This window comes from Falco peregrinus, chromosome 2 (assembly GCF_023634155.1).
Source record: "Falco peregrinus isolate bFalPer1 chromosome 2, bFalPer1.pri, whole genome shotgun sequence".
Lineage (NCBI taxonomy): Eukaryota > Metazoa > Chordata > Aves > Falconiformes > Falconidae > Falco > Falco peregrinus.
Window position 1 is genome coordinate 19,700,168 of NC_073722.1, and position 20,851 is coordinate 19,721,018.

The 20,851-nt window shown below is 45.7% G+C and overlaps 2 protein-coding genes across 3 annotated transcripts; one reads left to right on the forward strand and one right to left on the reverse strand.

Annotated features, from left to right (window-relative positions):
• The first annotated feature begins 351 nt into the window (after nt 1–351).
• On the forward strand, nt 352–9,723 carry CCNA2 (cyclin A2). Of its 2 annotated transcripts, XM_055794107.1 has the most exons (8): nt 354–563; nt 648–876; nt 2,074–2,189; nt 2,564–2,787; nt 3,365–3,569; nt 5,534–5,647; nt 6,141–6,274; nt 6,699–9,723. In XM_055794107.1, the coding sequence occupies exons 1-8, from the start codon at nt 438–440 to the stop codon at nt 6,748–6,750; spliced, it is 1,200 nt and encodes a 399-aa protein (XP_055650082.1). In that variant the 5' UTR covers nt 354–437; the 3' UTR covers nt 6,751–9,723. The 2 variants fall into 2 exon arrangements, with proteins under 2 accessions (XP_055650081.1, XP_055650082.1); XM_055794106.1 differs by having other exon boundaries at nt 352–876.
• Nucleotides 9,724–10,138: 415 nt separating this feature from the next.
• Nucleotides 10,139–15,610, reverse strand: EXOSC9 (exosome component 9). Its single transcript, XM_055794105.1, has 12 exons — nt 15,475–15,610; nt 15,230–15,324; nt 14,570–14,689; nt 14,353–14,455; nt 13,788–13,925; nt 13,224–13,306; nt 12,753–12,885; nt 12,211–12,299; nt 11,870–12,016; nt 11,298–11,488; nt 10,906–10,984; nt 10,139–10,391 (listed from the first exon to the last, which is right to left on the reverse strand). Exons 1-12 carry the CDS (start codon nt 15,538–15,540, stop codon nt 10,310–10,312), a joined length of 1,326 nt encoding a protein of 441 aa, XP_055650080.1. The 5' UTR covers nt 15,541–15,610; the 3' UTR covers nt 10,139–10,309.
• Nucleotides 15,611–20,851: the final 5,241 nt, after the last annotated feature.

A 20,851-nucleotide genomic window follows, 5' to 3' on the forward strand; every position in this document is an offset into this window, starting at 1 on the left:
TGGATGGAGCTGGGATGTTTGCTGGGAGGGGGGGTACGAGACCCTCCCCGTGGGCGGCGGGGGCGCTGTCTGTGTTGGGGGCTGAGGGCTGCCGAGCCGCGCGTTAGCTCCCGGCCGGGGCGGGGATGGTGTTAAACGCGCTGCGGTTTTTGCCGTTCATTGCCGTGCTGCGCTGGCTCGGCTCCTGGCCCCTCCTGCCCGGGGAGGGGAGGCGGGGGGGCGGGGCGGGGGCGGGGCAGGGCGGTGCGTTGCCAGTGAGCGCCGCGTTCCGGCCCCGCCCGGCGTGTCCCCTGCAGCCACCCGTAGGCCGCGCGGCGCGGCGTCGCCCCTCATTGGCTGATTCAATAGTCGCGGGCTACTTGAACGGCGAGAGCGGCGCCGCGGCGTCAGACTCGGCGGCTGCCGTCCATCGCGCCCCGTGCTGTGGCGGCGCGGCCATGCTGGCGGGGCAGGAGAACCAGGAGAACGTCCTCCCGGGCGGCAAGGCGCCGCCGCCCGCCGGTCCCCGGGTGGTGCTGGGGCTGCTGCGGGGCGCCCAGCAGCGGTCCGGGCAGCCGCCGCAGGTGAGGAGGGCCGGGAGGGCTGGGGCAGCTGTCAGCGGGCGGGCCGGGCCGGTGGAGGCGCTGACGGGCCGCTCTCCCCCGCAGGCGGCGCGGAGCGGCGATGAGGGCCCCTGTGCGGGGCGGCCGAGCGGCGGGCAGCAGCAGCAGGCCTTCACCATCCATGTCGACGAGCCGGACGGGGAGCGGCCGCGGCGGCGGGGCGGCCCGACGGCCCAGAGCGAGGAGGCGGCGCTGGGGCTGCGTGCGGCCATCTGCACCGTGGGGCTGCGGCGGCCGCTGGCGCCCCTGGACAACGCCATGGACATCAGCTTCGGTACGTGACGCCCCGCGGGCCCGTGCGCGCCGGGAGGGCGGCGCTGCTGGCGGCCGTCGGCGCGCTCCCGTCCCGCCGGCCCCGCCGCTGCGGCCCCGGGACCCTTCCCGCGGGAGCCGCGGGGGGCGGCCGTGCCCAGCCAGCCGCTGCCCGGGGGCGGCTTCCCGAGCCAGTGGGGGCGGCGCGGCCGGCAGCCGCTTGGCACATAGTCATGGAGCGGTTTGGGTCGGAAGGGACCTCAAAGACCACCTAGTCCCGCCCCTCTGCCATGGCAGGGACACCCGCCACCAGCCCAGGCTGCTCCCAGCCCAGTCCAGCCTGGCCTTGAGCACTGCCAGGGATGAGGCACCCACAGCTGCTCTGGGCAGCCTGGGCCAGCGCCTCACCACCCTCATGGCTTGGCCCAAAAGACACCTTTTCAGTTGCTGACACCGTTTTTTTTCCTTTGAGCTTGCCCTTAAGATGCAATAGCCTTTCTGTCCAGCTGAGCTTTCCAGAACTCGAGCCTCTGTGCTCCTAACACCTCCTCTCTGTCGGTAGTTTTATGCTCTCAGCTATCGATGCCTTGAGAGAGAAACCAGATTGCAGAGAAGAGCAACACCTAAAGCCTCGCCCTTTGCTATTGCTGTAGAGCAAGAAGGGGACTTTACTCAGGCAGATTCTGAGACTCAACAGACTTTTTTCCTGTACCGGTGCAAAAGTTTTGAGCTCTTCCTAGTACCTAAGAAATGTGAGCTGTCGGATCCTTTTTCTGTAATATATGCATGAATATCCAAGGGCCAACTTCATCAGGGTCCACTTCTGCAGTCAACAAAAAGCTCTGGTACTCCAGCCCTGTTCTAAGGGGTAATAGCTAAGCTGATAGGATTCACGTCTCTGTTATAAGGTAACGCAGGATGCCCTGAGCACTGTGTGCTTGCAAAAAGAGTTTTTCATCCCTTGGTTCTCAAGGTGAAGAAGAGGAAGGGGGATGGGAACATTCTCTGTTACAGTAACACTCTGGCTTTCCTAAAGCCCCCTCACCTCACTGTGTAGTTGAGCTTTAGTTAGTCTGCCCTCTCTGCCTGTCTGGGAGACAAGAGGCCCAGCCGCCCTGGAGAGCTGCCATTGATGTGGGACAGGACAGGGTAGTTCCCTGTACTGCCAGGGAATGGTCTGACGGTGGCCATTTTAACAAGGCTGTTGTCTTCTGCTTAGATTCTCCAAGTAAATTGGATATTTCAATAAGCTCAGAACCAGAAGAGAAAAAGCCAAATGTTAATAACGTGCCAGACTATATCGGCGATATCCATATGTACCTCAGGGAAATGGAGGTGAGCTGCTGTCTCTTTTCTTCTTTGTTTACAGTTTGGGGGGGGGTGGGGGTGGGGTTGGCAAATGCATCTAAACATTGGTTACTGCTACAGTGACTAAATCAGCTTGCTAGAAATAGAGAACTGAAGATGCTGTGTCCACAGTTGTGAACACAAGACTGGTTTCCCATGATGAAGTTGATTGTGCCATGTGCTGAAGAGAAGCTGGAAAGCAAGACTGTGGAAATATAACTTACTGATCCTAGTACTAGGAACTAGACTTAGCACTGTTTACTTCTGATCTGTTTAAACTGTGGTAAATGGAGCTTAAACACTTGCTTCCCTGCCAGCACTTGGTCCATTCTAAATCTTATCTCTGTCATCTAAACCTACAGGTGAAATGCAAGCCTAAAATGGGTTACATGAAGAAACAACCTGATATCACAAACAACATGCGGGCTATTCTTGTGGACTGGCTGGTGGAAGTTGGAGAAGAATACAAATTACAGAATGAAACTCTGCACTTAGCTGTAAATTACATTGACAGGTTTCTTTCCTCAATGTCTGTTTTGAGAGGAAAACTCCAGCTTGTGGGTACTGCAGCTATGCTTCTTGCATCGTAAGTGAAACTGCTTAATTTAAAATTCTACCTGCTGGTCTCATACAGGCGGGAATCTTGTGGCTATTGCATTTCTGTTGCCTATAGCCAGACTGACTCGGGAGGGCTTCACGCTAGAAGAAAAATCGGAGTTACCCACCTAAAAGCTTGGCAGTTTGTATGGAACTATGCAAGCAAGCTTCTAGGCTAGCTTTGTAGGTTGCTCTAATGGGAGGACTCGTTACTTCTAGCTGCAGCAGCAGGCTTCTGAACAGTCTTTGAAGGGAATATGTGTGAGGCATGTGGAAAGGAAGTTTTGCTTGCACCATCTATTAGTTTGGTAGGTTCTTCTGGAATTTTGGTAACTCTGAGACCCAAATTGCTTTGTGCTAAAATAACAGGCTATGGTAGCTCTCCAATTTCAAATTCTACTGATTCAAGGGCTGCTGAACCAAGAGCAGCAAAGTTGTTTGGTAGCAGTGCCCAGCTATTTCACAAGTCAGAATTTCTATTGGCATGCTGGCTTTCATCAAATGCTGCTGGTTATCTGGTCTTCTAGTACTGAATTATTTGCTCATAACTATATTTCTTCTGGCAGAAAATTTGAAGAAATCTACCCTCCTGAAGTAGCAGAGTTTGTTTACATCACAGATGACACCTATACCAAGAAGCAGGTTCTAAGGATGGAGCACTTAATTTTGAAGGTTTTGTCATTTGATTTGGCAGCTCCAACAATCAACCAGTTCCTCACTCAGTATTTCCTACACAAGCAGACAAATGGTAAAGTGGAGAGCCTATCAATGGTAAGTAAGAAGTACCAGCTCAGTCTGCATAACTAGAGTTCTGTTACTATTATTAATGCACTTTACAAGCTCTGTTTCCTCGTCCCAGTAGAAAAAGAAAACAGATGCTAAAGGATTCTTCAGTCCAGGCTTCCCTGCCTCTTCTTACTGTTAAATGTGTAGTCTGTCTAGGAGAGCGCTGCAGAGTGCATGCGGTGTGCCGTGTGCTCGTGTGTTCCTCCAGAAGCCAGTGCCCCCTATCACCATTTGCTGTTTGAGATAACCCATTCCTGTCGCAGACTGGCACTCAGCCTGGCTCAAGCATGCGTGCTTACTCAGAGTAGGCAGAGATTGATGAACTGTAATTTGGGGGTTGTTTCACTGCTAGATGTTTCTGTCTTATCTAAAACTGCCACATCTACACACCCACTTTTGCTGAAGGGCTTTTGTTTTTGTTTTCTCCTCAACAAGCAGTGAGCTGTAAATCCAGAGCCTAACTTCTAAAGCAGAGCACAGATAACGTTTCAGCTAGTTACATCAAATCCTAACTGTATGGCAGCTACCAGAGCTCCTAAATAGAAGCCTGTGGTGAGTTGACCCTGGCTGAGCTCCAGGCACCTACTGAAGCTGCTGTCACCGCCCTCCTGAGCTGGATAGGGGAGAGAAAGTTTAATGAAGGGCTTGTGGGTGAAGATAAGGACAGGAAGAGATCATTTGGCAATTACTGTCACTGGTAAAACAGACAACTTGGGGAAACTTAATTTATTGCCATTCAAATCAGAGTAGGGTAATGAGAAAGAAAACCCTAAAAACACCTTCCCCCCCCACCCCCTTCCCCCCTTCACAGGTTCAGCTTCACTCCCAGTTTCTCTGCCTCTACACCAGTGTGGCTCAGGGGGATGGGGAATGGGGGTTGCAGTCAGTCCATCACACTTTGTCTCTGCTGCTACTTCCTCTGCAGGGGATGGTTCCTCATATTCTGCCCCTGCTCCAGCGTGGGGTCCCTCCCACAGGAGACAGCTGTCCACAAGTTTCTCCAGTGTGGGTCCTTTCCACAGCTGCAGTTCTCCACAAACTGGCCCAGTGTGGGTCCCCCCCAAAGGTTGCAGCCCCCCAGACAAAGCCTCCTCCAGTCCGTGTCCCCCGTGGGGGCACTAGCCCTGCCCCAGCCTGGGCTTCTCTCCCCATGGGGCCACAGGCCCTGCCAGGAGCTGCTCCAGCTTGGGCTGCCCACAGGTCATGGCCTCCTTGGGGCATCCACCTGCTCTGGCTTGGGGTCCTCCCCAAGCTGCAGGTGGGGATCTGCTCCCCTGAGGGCTCTGCAGGGGGACAGCCTGCCTTGCCGTGGACTGCCCAGGAATTTGCTCCAGCACCTGGAGCTCCCCCTCCCCCGCTTCTGCAGTGACCCATGTGTCTGCAGAGCTGTTGCTCTTGCATAGCCTCCCTCTTCTCCCTGGCTGCAGTTTGTTGTGCAGTGTTTTTGCTTTCCCCTTCTTAAATTCATTATCCTAGAGGCACTACCACTGTCACTGATGGGCTGGGCCTTGGCCAGCAGCAGATCCATCTTGCAGCTGGCTGGCATTGGCCCTGTCAGACATAGGGGAAGCTTCTGGCAGCTTCTTGCAGACGCCACCCCTGTAGCACACATGCCCCCCACGCACCCCCACTACCAAAACTTTGCCAAGCAAACCAACCCCATACAAAGTCTGTCTTCTTGTGCAGAGGTCAGGCTTGCCTACACTCTGCCCTCTAGATCTTGCATACCTCTAAATATAAAATGTGGTGTTGAAAAAGCAGGTATTGGGAACACTGACAGTAGCTAACAGTAGATGCTAAAAGAGAAAGTAAGTAGAAGGTAGGTAAAAAGCTGTTCCAATCCTGCCATCAGTTGGAGGAAGCTTAAATTTGGGTTCTAGTGAACTGTTAAATGCACTTTTACTTCCTTTTGGAAGCAGGTGATTCCCTTTCTCTCGTTTCCCTTGCAGTACCTTGGGGAGCTGAGTCTCATTGATGCTGATCCTTACCTGAAATACTTGCCATCAGTTATTGCTGCTGCAGCGTTTCACCTAGCAGGCTATACGATCACTGGACAAACTTGGGTATGTAGCACCAACGCTTGAGCTGTCAACTGCCTTTATGCCTGTTCAGCACATTCTTATGCAATTCCGAATGCTGAAGCCTGGGCTGCAGGAATCCCAGTCCCTCTGCGCTCCAAGGCTGTTAATTAGGGATTGCTCCCTATGGTATTTGAAACATAGGGGGACGACATGCCTTTTCTTGGAAGGAAGAGGCATCTACTGAGGCACTTAGTTCTGGCAAACCTTCTCAAAGCTGTAAGCAGCTTCCTTGTGATGAGGAGGTGGGCAATCAGAAAGCCTAAGCACTGGAGACAAGGAATACTTGTTTCTAATATGGTAGTTGTCAGGATTACTGCTAAAATCTGAGCAGTATTAAACTACTTTGTGCTTGAGAAAACAACACTACCAACCTAGTAGAATAACAGTTTCAACAGGAAGCTAAAAGCTCTGCCAGCAGTTGTCAGAAGCAAACAGAAATGTTCAAATATCCCTCTTACTTTCCCTTTTCCTTCAGCCCGAATCCCTGTGTGAAGTAACAGGCTACACCCTTGAAGACATCAAGCCTTGCCTCATGGACCTACACCAGACCTACCTCAAAGCAGCACAGCACATGCAACAGTCCATAAGGGAGAAGTACAAGAGTGCAAAGTAAGTATCTGTGGAGATGTATGATGAGGTGGTGTGTTACACCCGAGCTGTCCTAGCACTACTGAGGTGTATCTGGAGCCTCCAGTCAGACCCCACTAACCAAAGCCACCGTGTAAGTGAAATGGTGACAAGACTCCTCAGGTTTTTGCACAACACCTTGTTGAGCAATACTTTGTGTTCCCTACCAGGCCTGCTATGGCTGCCTGAACTGTTAGGTAGAAACTGGGGGGAATTTGCATGATGTTCCTACAATTGGTGGGCAGGAGACGGTACCTAACACTCCTACAAATCTGTGTCCGCTGACAAAGCCCCAATATGTTTCCTGCTGTGTGAGAAATGTGCCTCGCTGCAGTATATAGGCTGTTCTGTATGGCAGAGAGCTCTTGAGCAAGATGACATCCTGCATCTTTCTTTCCCTCTCTAGGTACTATGGAGTATCGCTTATTGACCCACCAGAGACACTAGACTTATTGTAACAATCAAGAGACTGATCTTTTAAAAAGATGTATATTATAAGAAAATGATGTACAGTTTTTAAACATGCTTCGAAATTCTAGATGTGATCATTCATAATATTAATACTGGTTTTGAGGAGCTTAATTATGAAGTTAGTTTTAATGTAAATCTTTTGTACATGCAATTTTGATAAAATACTTAGCTGGGTTTTTATAATAAAGATCTCTTCAAGCACAGAATTAACCATGCAGACCAAGTGAAATCTTGAGACTGCTTACCTAACGATAGACTAAACACGAATATTAGCAGTGCATTACTATAGTAGGGCTTCTTCTCCTTCCACTTCAAGAATGACTTGGACTCCACAGCAGTATTTGTAGCATTTTTGTACTGTCTAGTTTAAACTGAGACTTAGTATAGATCCAAAATGTGGCTTTACAGCTATAATACTGGAAGAAAAAAATGAAGTAGCTCTGAGGAGAACACCTTGCTAGAATTGACTGTTGTGAGGCACTTTGGGACATGGTGGTTACTGGAAGCCTTGATCCCTATGTTGTGTATTGCCAGATCTCCATCAGGTTTGAGGGTGAATGCTCTGCTGCAGGGACCACACGGTTAAAGCTATTATACCCATTCATACTTCCCTCTTCCAGTATGTAGAAAAGTCTTGCCACAGGTATTTTCTAGTCATGAAGTGTAAAACTGATACGAATTTTAACCCATGGAGTGTCCCCACTGATATGCTAGCTGTCCTGAAGGCCTGCCCATGTCCACTTAAAAAAAAAAAAAAAAAAAAAAGTCATCAGTCTGGTTATCCTTTGCTACTTTAGGGGCGGTGGGGGATTAAAATGTAGGAGAGTGAACTACTGCTCTGTGCCCTCAAGAGGGGAAGTTTTCTGGCATGGATGGGCTATGTGCAGAACGGTACAGCTCCTGTACATCCCCCTTGCTTAGAAAGGGATCCTCTGCAGCACACAGCAAAAATACAGACCGACCAGTCTTATTTTTTTCTTAGTTCTAGAACTGTTAGACAAGCAAATTGGTAGATAATCGGCGTTAAATCAAGTGGATGTTTACCTTCAGCTTGTGTAAATCCAGTGATGTTGCCCTGTACCTGCTGTTCTTTGTGTGTAAAGCAGGGAGTGCATGGAAGTGGGTTTAATTAAGCTGCTTCCAGGTTGGCCAATAAACAATTTTTAAATCTGATGTTAGTGGTCTTGCCAATGCCTTAATACCACTGAGGGGTGGTACTACCATCTTAAATTGGCGTTCATTTCTAAAGCTGTTTGCCCATGGCTGCCCTGTGAAACCTGTGCCGCTTCAACTTTAGCACTGTCAGGTTATCTGGACATGCAGCAGGTAGCAGCATAAATTCTTCACAGATGTCAAACAGCTGTTACAATGTGGGTTATTTGAAATTAAAAAGAAAAAAATCAAAAAAACCATCAGCCTTCTGTCAAGCTGACAAGCAAGCATTACAGTGTGACAACTCACCTGCCTCTGTAACTAAAAACTTGCTGTTCTGCCCCAGTTCTGCAGTTTGAGCCCTCCATGAACCAACTCAGTTATAAAACTGGCCAAAACCAGCAGCCTGTACTGCACTTTCCTCTTGACTGTATAAGCCACCACCACTTGGATCAATCTGAGCTTTTTAGGATGCACTTTGACTTTTATACATATTGAGTGAAGAACTGTATTTAATAGGTCTACCATGTTCTCCAGTAGCCTTTATTAAGCTTAATTTCAGTAGGTTGCCACTGAAAAGCTAAAACTAGTTGGGAGGAAAATGTCACAGTAGATCACATCTGGTGCTTAGTATTGGAAATGCCCTAACCTTGCAGGAGAGGGAGTTTGTAGATACAGGACCCGTTTGCCACAGTTGCAACATCAGTTTGTGACCTTGGAAGAGTGACTCGGAATGCCAACCGGCAATTCCTCCTTGAAGAAAACAGAGCACAGTGCTCTGCCTGAAAAACTGGGTTCTGCCTTCCCCTTCTGTTTTTTTGTGGTGTGTGCTGGAAACTTTCCAAGACCACTAAGAAAGATGAACACTGGAAGAGAAGTCATTTAAAGGAAGCTTATCCCGTATTTTCCCCAGAAAAAGAGCAAGTAGCAGTACTTCAGTGGAAAGACTTCAATTGTTTATAGTATTAATTTACCGCCTGATGAAACGTCTCCTTGCTCTAGTTTCAGTGGAAGTTGTTCCGTTACTGTTCCTGTACCACAGAGAAAAATTCTCCCTTGCTCCCTGAGCTTTACCTTTCAATATACTGATACAACTGCCCCTACAGCCTAAAAAATGCTTCGGTTGGGGGCTGGCATCTCTGAAGAAAATACCCCAGGTTGTACCGTACTAGTTTTGCCTATCCAGTGTTAACTTTTCCTAGTCCTTTCAAAATAAAGCCTTTAAGGAGCATAGGGTAAGAGGGGTTATGTGCAAAGAAGAAATAAACAGCGGTGCAAAGAATACTGTTCCTTTCCCTGAAGAACTTTATGGTGGTGTGGTACTGTGGAGGGATGAACCACCTGAAGCTTCGTTCATTCTTGTACTCCTGACAGTGACTTTGGGTTGGAAGAACTGACACTAAGAAAATGCACCGCTTTGGCTCCCGGAGGAATGGGGCTTTCTGTGTCTGTCCCTCTCTGAAAGAGCACTACTTGATTAAAGCTTTGCCTGGCTGGGAGCAATGTTTTGGGTTTTTTTAACATGAAATTTTAAACCTGTTTGGGGAACTAGTATCTGGAACAGTAACTTCTATCAGCTTCATGTTTCATTAATACTAAAGTCACATGTAAAATACATGTTTCTTTGCTCTTGTAAATACGTGCATGTTTCCAATTTGTTTTCCAACAAAGACTATGTCAGGTATGGAAACCTCATCTCTTCCTTTTGCCTGATTTTAAACGCAGAGCATAATTCTCTGAATATAGTTCAAGAAGCATTCCTGTCTGTTGCATGTAATGTTTAATTAAACTGTCTTTAAGAAACTCCATTGCTGAAGTACGAGTGGCTTCTCTCTGAAAGTTTTGCATTAGTTCTACGCTGTTTGGTTAAGTACACGCATCTCGGGTTGGTTTTGTACAAAGGGAGAATCAGTGAAAGGCAAGACACAGAGGGACACGGGCAACGCCTCAGTCACAGCACACCCTTTCCCCCCCGTGAAGAACATTCCAAGGTATGAAATGTTTCCAAGGGGTGGTGAATAGCTACCCTAATTAGAAGAAGCATTTGCTGGCATTAAACCACCCGAACTCTGCCTACATGCAGCCCACTCCCACCCCAGCAGAGGCTGCTTTGTTAAGAAAACTTTGCATCTTGCCTCTGCAATTCAAATTGTAGAACTTGAGTCAGCTCAAGGCCAATAGCAACTCTTCTGCTGCAGCTGGATGCTAACTATGGAATTTCACTTACATGCAAAATTATTTTATAGAAAGCTTGTACAATAGTTTTGTAACACGTACATAAAAGCAGGACCAGATAATGAGGTGACAGGAAATAAGGTTATCTACAAAAATAAGTTCAGTAATGATAGACCAAATTATTTATTATACAGCACTTCTGAAGAAGGGACAATGGCTTCAACGAACAGCTCTCTTCTTTCTTCTCCTTTTGTTAAATGCTTTCTTACTTGTATTTTCTTGTTTCAAGTTGGCCTGTGGTCTGTGAGCAAACATTTGTATCAAAGAAATGGACCAAATAGTTTTATTTCAAAAGACCACAGGCTGATCATCCATAACAGGACAACCATCCACCACACTCGGTGCAATGTTCAAACTTAGTTTCTAGGAAGCATACTGCACACAACGAGCGCAGGGATACAGCAAGCAATCTCACTTCTCAGGAGATAAAGCTTAAGGTTAGCTGTAGTGCAGCACGTACAATCTGCAGCACCTCTAAGAAGCAGCCAATTCACATCCACTTTTATGCTCTCACTCCTTTTGGAACGATTAAAATTAGTCAGATGCCTATAACTGTTTCATAGAGCCACAGGTCAGCCAGGGTGACTTGCCTCCTAGGACAGGAGCAAACTAGCCTAGATTTAAACTTCCTCACTCTCTGCTACCTTTGTAGTCCTCCCTTTGATCCATCAAGACCTTTCTCAGCCCTGCCAAAATTCAGTGCTTTGTGAAAACACTCCTTACGCACTTCCCTCCCAGTTTCACATGATTGTTACCTTGCTTTTGTTGGCAGCTCCTGTGGCTCCAGAATGATAACTTCCTCCTCTTCACTGTCGGACAGTACAATAGGTTCATCTAAACAAAGAAACCAACCACAAACCAGTGATCAGTTTTACAGCTTCTATAACTAATAAGTACAGCATTTTAAAAGAAACGTTCAGAGCAGCTAGAGTTTGATTTGGAGCCCCCCATATACTACAGAAATCAAGTTTTCTTTTGAAGAAAACAGAAGCGACCAGGCAAAGTGGAAGTAGCAAATGCATGTAACTCAAGTGAGAAGTGGCTGCAATGGTCCCCCTTTCTAAGGGCCTCTGTCACATTTTAATTGTAGACTGTTAATAAAGTGATATAATAAACATATCTGGTATCAAGACAAATAAATACTTGCCCTTCTCAGCTTCCCTCAATGTACTTGTATCCTCAGTTTCCATCTTCTGAACTTCAAAAGCAGTAGCCTCACTTTCACCTTCCTCTTCCACTGCTTCTTCCCTCTCAGATTCTTCAAGGTCCCCCCAGGAGTTCTCTATTCCTTCTCCAATTTGGGCTGTTCCAGGAGTGTGCAATATCGGTTTGGCAAAACTGAATTTGTCAAGAAAACCCTTAGTGTCAGCTGGTAAACTCTTTGTACTCTGAGAACAAACCAGCTGTTTTTTAAGCTGTACCTTTTTTCTCCCCAGGGGAGAACATCCTTAACAGGGAGCTGAAAGAAAGAGTACTTCCCCAGTTACTGCAACAATCAGTCACTTCACACCTAAGTTTTGCACTTTATGCTCGTTCTGCATAACATGCTAAAGTTATCCAAAAGCAGTCAGAACCCAAACCAGTTGGGTTGGGGTTGATACCTGCTCTGAAGGCTACCTAAGCCATGAGGAACCCTGTATGTGTGTTTAGCTTCTAGCAGTGCTAACACAGGGGAGGGGAAGCCTGGTTTTCCCCTGAATAATACAACAGAAAAGATACACTTCTGAAGGAGGGTCAGCTTTAGTGATGATTTCCTCTGCTTGTTCTTCCACGTTGTTGGTATCAACGGCAGCACTTTCCATTTTGAAGGTCGTGATCTTTTGGTTCGGTATAGATTCTGCAAAGCCAAACTTCCCACCTTCTTTCCTAGTCATTCAGTGACAAGACATTATTTCAGGATGTTTCACACTTGAAAATGCTTTCTCTTTTCAAGTTCAACTATACAAATATTTGCTATTTAAAAGAAGTGAAAACAATTTACTGTTCAAACTACAAGCTGACATCACTTTTCAGGTATTTTTAAGACATGTACTACTTCCCTTCCTTCCCAAAACACTCACCTAACTTTCCTGTCATTCTCCAAGGCTTTTTGAATTAGTTCTGTGATTTCCGCAACCTTAACAGCCGTTATTTTACTGCATCTCAAAACCTGTTTGTTACACATACAGCAACAGTTTATGATCGTGAAAGCAAGATGGTTTTAACTAAAACTGTAGAACATCATAAAAGTCACAAATACTTAAAATATGTCATCTTAGTATGAGGGACTGGATATGCTGCCAGTTGATGCAAAGGGTCAATAAAACAGCCTCCAGCTATTCATGAGAGTGCAGTCTGAATTAATTTAGACTCTCTCAGCCAAATCACAGGGGAAAAAGATGCTTATCTGACCAAACAGTATCTTTTTTCTGTGTCTTCTCTTCAAAATGTCACACAGTACTACGCTCTTCCACTAGGACTGAAAATATGTAACCTTTTCCAATTAAATCAGACAGGCAATTAATTTCTTAGCTTCCAAATGTCTAGGATATTTCAGTATCAAGATTACAACACAGGAACTAGTTTATATACAAGAGAAAGACTAGTCAAGGCAAAGATTTACCTGATCCTTTACCAGCATAATCCCTCCACTGGACTGGATGGTACAAATTTCACGATGTTTATTCATGGCAATTACAAGGAGGCCATCCATTACACGCTCCTCACGTTCACTTGGATCCACCACTAAATAGGTCCTAGAATCAAGTTTTTAAATATAAGGTGACAATAGAAGTTTAAGGTGAGTTACTACCCCTAAAACAATTTTAAAAAGGGATCAGTTTACATATTGTATTAGTAGTTATGGGTAAACTCCCCCCGCCCACCCCCAAAATTTTTCTGTCACCTGTTGAAAGCTGCTGGTTAGCTACAGTGTGAGGAACACAACAGTATCTCCCCATGGCATATCACTTCAGATAAAGTGTTTTATGAAATCGGCTTGTCAAGATATTTTTAGGACTCTTCTATGTCTAAAAAAAAATTCTGCAGCACTGGCAATACGCCATTTCTGTCAAAAGACTTAAAACAATCTTACCCTTGCTGGAAGAAGGCGAAACTGACACAAATAGGCATGTGGTGGATACTTAGAGGGACGGGATCACGTTCCTCAGGAGTGAACTTTGAAAATAATTGACCCAGAAGACAATTATTTACGAAACAGATTTCATTGTAAAGTTACGTACTGTACAAAGATATTTAAAGAAATAATTTAAAAAAACCACAAAGAAAAAAAGGCTAGCAAATGTTTAGTTATCTAAATGTTAAAAAATTTCTTTTTATTCTTCTTGTGCAGTTCTTACTGTTTACTACCTCACAGGTAAATATAGCATGTTCATCAGTCTTATGCTTAATTTGGTCAACATACTGTAAAATACTTATCTTTTACAACTAATATTCCCATAAACTGAGGTTAATAAAACTGTGTACTCAGCAGACTTCCTTACTGTACTTTCACTTTTTGAATAGCAACACATCTATCCTAAAACTTAAGGATCTCAGGAGTTTATCTGCTTACACAAACATTTAATTCTCCCTTTTAGACAGGAAGAAACAGCTACCTGCGATGCCACAACATTTACTATGATCTGGTACAACTCACCACAGTCACTTCCTCTCCCTGCACAGACACATCTGGTCTGCGAAAATGACACAGAGCTACGATTCCTGCTATGCTGGCAGCATCAATAATGTTACCATCGTGATTTAACAGGTGCAAGTCCAGACGAATTTGCCAAACCTGAGAAAAAGCATACAGGACTGCTTGGTAATTTGTGACGTGATTCTACAGGAGTTGCTGTTTTTCAAAACAACTTCACTTTTTGAACCACAGAAAGAACCAGCAGATATTCTTTGGGTCTGTGCTCAAGAAGATGAAAGATATCTATGTTCCAAGGTACCCAGTGTTCTGGATTTAATTACATCAAAACACATAACATTTCAGTACAGATTAAAGTTTTATCCTGCAAGGAAATATTTGAGTGTGCAGGGTTCCAACTACTTCAGAAAGCCTATATAGGTACACAAGATAAAAATACCTGTAAAGACAGATGTGTGGGTCATTACATTAACCTAAAATCAGAATCTTTAGTTTCCAAAAGAAGATAGAGAAGACCTTAAAAACAGACTGGACGTAGCTTCAGTTTGAAACTAGTAGGTTTTCCTACCTTTTCACCAGCAACAACGCAGAGAGATTCAGTATCTATACATTTGGAATTTCTCAGGCATCGTTCTATCAGTCTGTTCAGTTTCACCAGTAACTCGGTTTGCCTATTCAAAGAAAATTATCCCAAATCGAGTACGATTACACCATATACTTATGCGTATCAAAACAGCGGCTCTTCTGGCATCCTCGTTTAGCCTTTTTTCAAGAAAGCCACATACCTGCCAGGCTCAAAACCAGGTGCAGCCATTGGGGAAAGTTCAAGGTTAAAGAAAAGTATACCTTCCGTAGGCCGGTTTAGCTTGGGGGGTACAAGCTCACAGGAGACTTGCGCAAGAACCCTGCAAAGGTAAATAAACCCCTATGTTGTGGAATTTAGCAGGAAAAAACCTCCTACCACTAGAGATAAAATACATGCTTTGAAAAAGCACAGGTTTAGTCTTTTAGTTCGCATTTCTTACTCCTGAGAGTTTCTCATTCAGCACCTAGCATATGTTTTAGACTTTGGTCAACAACTGAGCGAACCAAATGGAGGAGCTGGCGCATCCTCCTGCCTTTTAGGGTTAGAAATACAGATTGTAACACGGAAGAAGCTAACGCTAAATGTTTACACCCACCAGTGTGTATATTCCACGTACAGAGAAGGGCCGTTGGCCCTGTAGAAGCAGGCAGGACGTAAGGCCCGCCACTGGCTGAGGAGATGGGAGGATGACGCTAACTCTGCCTTTTATAAGGTATTTATAATGTACCACGAGAACGACACACGCCCCCTCCCCCTGCCGCACCAGCCCCGGCGGGAGGAGGGGCGGTCCCCAGAGACACCCCACCCCCCCCACCACCCCCCACCCCACCCCCCCCCGGGCCCGCTGCCCCACACTCACCTGGTCTTGCCCAGCTCCACGATGCAGCAGCCGCGGTCGGCGCCGAAGGAGACGCGGACGTTCCGGTAGTCATAGCACTGCCGCCCGTCCAGCCGCTACGGGCCCACACACACCGCGTCAGCGCCGCCCCGGGGCCACCGGCAGCAGCGGAGCGGGGCGCCGCGCCGGCCCGGGGGGGGGGGGGGGGGGGGCGCCGGGGAAAGGGGCGCCGGGGAAAGGGGCGCCGGGGAAAGGGGGGGTCGCACCTTCCGCTCCTCGATGGCGCGCAGCAGGAAGCGCCGCTCGCAGTTGGAGAGCGGCGTCGCCTTCATGGCGGGGCGGGATGAAGGGGAAGAGCCGCGCGCCGCGCTCGCGTCATCACCGCCGCGCGCCGGCGCCCCGTTCCCGCCGCCGGCCCCGCCCACGCGCCGCCCCCTCCTTACGCCCGGCCCTGAGGTAAAGCCGCCCCCGGCCGCCCCTCAGCCGGCACCTGGCGTCCCCGCCGCCCCGCTACGGGCACGTGGGCCGGCCTCACGGTGGGTACAACTTCGGAACAACTCAAACCACTGTTTGGAGGCCGGCTGCGTGCTATGGGGCTGTTACAGTAGTCACCCCCATCACACACGCACCCTCCACCCCACCCACACCCCGGCGCCTTCAGCGGCCGAAGGGACAGGGGCCGAGCGGGCTTCTGCTGGCCGCCGGGAAAACCCATCTGGAAATCCAAACACGCGTCCCAGGCTCTCCCAGCGGTGACGCTGCTGTAGGGCCCAGCCTCCGGGGGCGGCCGTGCTGGTCACGGCGGTTAACGCTGCAGAAAAAATGCAGCCAAAGCTTCAGATTCGCCAGAACCGCCTTCCCTCTTACCCTGGAGTATCACCTGTAAGTAAAAATTCCAGGCCTTTACAAGTGGCTTTTATGCTCTATTCGAGTTGAAATGAGAAAGCCCATTACTGCATTTTCCCACCAGTGTTCAACCCCAGACACTGACTTTTCTCACCCAAAATTGCAGAAATATCTCAGCTATACTGTCTTTTTTTAAACCTTAGTAACATGCTGAAATTCTAGTGCAAACTAAAAAGTGAGTCACATTTCAGAAACTTCAGGTTTGTGAGAGTGAGGACAACTGCTGTCTTGACTTTTCTGTGCTGGTTTTACATTTTCCCATAAGGATAAGTTAATACCATCACAAATACTCAGTGTAAAAGACTATTGAAGAGATTACAAAAAGACCATCTTTCTTTAGGGATAAAAATAAGCATATAATTTTTCCAAACAGCACTACTTGTGAAGGGACAGGAGAAAAATGAGGTAACACTTGCAACTTTTTCTCTAGACACAGATAAAGCAACATTTGGCATAAAGCACTCTCTCATCGCAGCTGTACGGTTGACTGCGTGTTTTCCTTGGGGTTTAACTGACAGCATTTAGGCAGAAATTCTGACTGGTTTTACTTTTTTTTTATTATTTAAATTCAGTAATAATAGTCATTAGTAAAGGCTTGGGGTTGAATTCTGAACTTTTTGTTTACTATCAACAGCCTTGGAAAGGGTTTGTATTGTTTGTAGGAGTCTTCTAAACTGTGTTATTCTCCATCAATTACAAAAAGTCAGCTGGGGCATGTGCTGAGGCTAGAGGGGGGAAAATTCCGGCTCTCCCAGTGAACCATCATGTGCCTCGATCTGTCAGGCTGGTGGCAAAGCGCCCTTTGGCATCACTCCTCCTGGCAGAAGTGAGTGACTGAGTGTTTGGGCTGGTGAGGAGTTGCAGTCTTGTTGCGTAGCAAATCACAGCAATAGCTTTTTTGCTAGAGAAATTTTGTAACAGCTTCGATGAAACAGTATTTTCAAAGGAATCACACTTTTTTTCATTAAACCAGAACATTCAACAAGATTGTCAGGCTTTTGCATTAGGCTTTCTTGTACATGTTCTGCCAGAAACATTTACTGAAGCACTAATTAATACCTTTATTGCCTGGGAGGCAGGTGTGGTGGGGTTTTGTTGCTGATGTTGCTCCTATTCAAGAGTAGTACACACAGAGGTTGATGGTGAACTTCAGGATGAAGTGGATGTGATTCCAGGGGAACCAAGTCGGGGGGGGTGTGTGGGGGTGTGTGGGGGTGTGGTGTGTGGCTGGAAATCCGCTACATCCTTTGACTCGCACCATCTTCTTTGCACAAAGTCTGCCTTGCAGATTTTGTCCATGCACACGTGCTAGGAAGGGTAAAGAATTTCATGTACAAATTAAAAAGGCATAAAATCATAGCACCTGAAATCTGAAGCAGACTACATGGAAAATAAGGTCAATATAAATAGGTTAATGAAATGGAAGTTGAGCAATTACTACATTTCTGTACAAAGGTAGTTACAATTGTAATCAAGTAATAGGAATTGATAGTCTGGGTGTTTGAAACCAGAAAGAAAAGGCATGAGTGTTTTACACTGCAGAGTGAATAAATGCATGAATAAATCACAGGCACTTACGCTAAAGCAGGAATTGTCAGAAAGAAGAGCCAAATGATCTATTGTGCCCACATAGAAGCATTTCTTCATTTTAGATGAATGCTCTGTAGCCTGAAATGCCTGAATTGGATTACCTTACCCAACTGAGCCATGAGGGAAAATCACATTTGAGGACTGAAGAAAAAAACAAACTGCATCAGAATCTCAGCATCTTGACAGCAAGCTTCCAGCAATCACATTTTATGGTCTAATAAAAATAAATAAAAAATTGATCTTCTTTTTCTATGGTAGCCTTAACTGTGATGTGCCTTTGCTGGTTAGCTGCAAGTCCTGTCCTCCAGAGCCTCCAGTATACACATTTACACATGTACACACAACATGATGTATGTGGTACTTCAGCTTATGAGGTTATTTGGGAAGAAATGCTCCACATAGATGTAATAATATCATTTATAATTTGTTTTTATGAGAGCCTCTGAGGCGTTGAAACAGATAACAGTTCCACGCAGGTGGGAGGATAAGTAATCATTGCAAGCAATGCAGCTGGCAGAAATAAAGCATGAACAGTACAGTTTGCGTACTAGCTTGATGCAGTGAGGTGTGGGGTATTCTGGTCCCAGTCCAGAGAAGCACTTTAAACAGGCTTTTTATCTGAAGTGCAGTTATAAGCACATTTGTCCCTTACTTATTAGAAGGAAGGTGTCACAGCTTGCAATGGTAAAATTTAGGAAAGCTGTTGCCTAATATGTATGCTAAAGTAATTTTATTCCAAAAAAGGGACTTGGAACCATCATTACAACATCCAAATACCATCTTAAAGCAAGTTGGTAATAACTTCTGCTTCATCTACTCGCTGGATGTCTGTTTGATTGTCTTTCATAGGCTAGATTTCTGAGCAAACTCTAAAATAGTCTTGCTTTTTCCACCCATACTTAGCCTTCACATAATCTCTTGGGTTTTGTTACCCTTGTGAAAGAAGCTTTTTGCACCAAAGAGTCCTACCAGAAGTTCTGATCTTGTAGACAGTGCTGCATCCAGAACTTCCCAGCTCCCAGCAATCCTTTTGGGGAAGTGAGAAGTATTTGCAAGGCTGGATTCTAGACAAGCAACAAAGCTGGGGGACTATTTCACTCTATAATAGTCTTCCAAAGAGCTACTGAAATGGCCAAAGTGCTGTCCTGCCACATGTGAGTGCGATTAATTAATGTGCAGCTTTGAGTCTCAGCACAATAGCTAAAGGCTGAGAGGTCAGCTGTCTCCACATCCTACAATTTCTCTGTTTCCACACAAACTGTGTTCATGATTTTTATTGATTCAAGTGAAAACAGTTGCTGGGTTAAGCTTCATGTTAAGCCAACATTGTTACAGCTAGAGTTGAAGGCTCTAACATGCAAACCCAACATCTAGATTTAGGTTTTAGTGTTGTTTAAGATTTTCAGGCCTTTTAGAAGCATCTTCAAATTCCCTTAAAAAGTAACAAATGTTCATGTTAAAATAGAAACTCTAGATTGCTTTCATGGAGAGTAGGCAGAAATAAGTCAAAATTGTTGGGGAAAAAAAACCCCAAAAATTTTCTCATATCCTAGTCTTAAATATTACTTGGCAGACAGGTTAAATACTGGCTTGATACAAGAACACAGGAGCGTGAAACTGAAGTGAATATTAATTTGGCAACTTGGTTTTCTCTACGGAAAAAGAAGACAGAAAATGTTTACTGGTACCACATATGTGTGATCCCATTCCACGTGTTAATACTCATACAACGCAAAGGAAATCCAGACTACTGAAAAGCTTCTAAGGTCACATTTGATCTGTAAGAGACGATAGCACATGTAATAAACTTGGGGGATAATTTTCTCTTTTGAAATGTGGATTATTTTGAATAATTCAGTTCAGTGTTGTGCCACTCTTCTCACAGTCCACAGTTCTATTAGCCTTGAATGCCTGATCACACTGCTGCTGGTATACTGGTGGAAAAAGTATCTACGGATTGCTCAGATAACGTGATCTGGATTTCTGGTGCCTGTGAATTGAGTCGGCCCAGCTTTGCAGCTCTAACAAACCAGTACTATCCCCATTCCCAGATTCTCCAAAGTGCCATCGTGACTCAGCGATAACTGAATGAACACGTGTGTTCAGTTACAAACAGGCAAGGAAAATCTGACTGCACGTGCAGCATCGCCCGCTGTAACCATGTTAGAACAGTGCATCTTGATGCAATTACAGGAAAGATGGTATCAGCCCCAGGATAATTGGGATAAATAATAAATGATCCAGTTAAACCATTAAATCAGAACAGCTCTTTTCAGTTATTTCTCCTGCTTATTCAGCTTCCACGTATCTGTTATAAACCAGAAATTAATCTTGACCGCCTGGTTACTTGAAACATTGAAAGTCATAATCTTTTCCAAGCAAGTCTTTTTGTTGTTCTGTATGGCCAACCTCTTTTGAGACTAATAACTCTTGATACAGAAAAGTTTCTTTTAAATCAGGAGGTACATTTTAGAAAATTTATGCATATGCCTCTTCTGAGTAATCCTGTTGCCACTGCTCCATAGAGCCTGACTGCTTCTTTATATGAGGAGTAAGGACTTGGAGGAATTCTAGCATACCTGCTTATTCAGATTGTTACACTTTCCTGCTCAGACTATAAGAAACAGCCTGCACCATTTAGTTATAGGATTAAGCAAAACATTTTAATAGTAAAAGAAGATCAACTATTTCTCTTCCATACAGCTTCAAGAAATTTCAGAAATCTGTTTTGGTCATAAAACCCACAAATCCCCCCCAAAGCAACGTATCTTTTTTTGATTCAGCTGATTTTAAATACAATTTCACATTTACAGCTGTATCTTAAAATGCAGTCATTGTTAAAGGTTAAAACCATGGTTTGGAAGGACCCCCTGTCGTGTACAACAGCCGCTCACAAGGCATTGTATCACCAGTGTCTCCTGCACCACAGCAGACTGTCTTTCATGGAGCTTCTGATAATATTCTGTGCGTATCAAATGCAAGCGTTAATCTTGCCCTGTTTCCCAAAGATCCTAACTTTTAATTCCTTGCAAAGAAATGCTGATAAGAAAACTGTGTTTTGAGTAGTTTAATTCCTCACTAATGACGCAAGTGAAATGGGAAAGTGCTAGTTATTGCGCCTGAGAGAATACAGAGCTGGGATGTGTG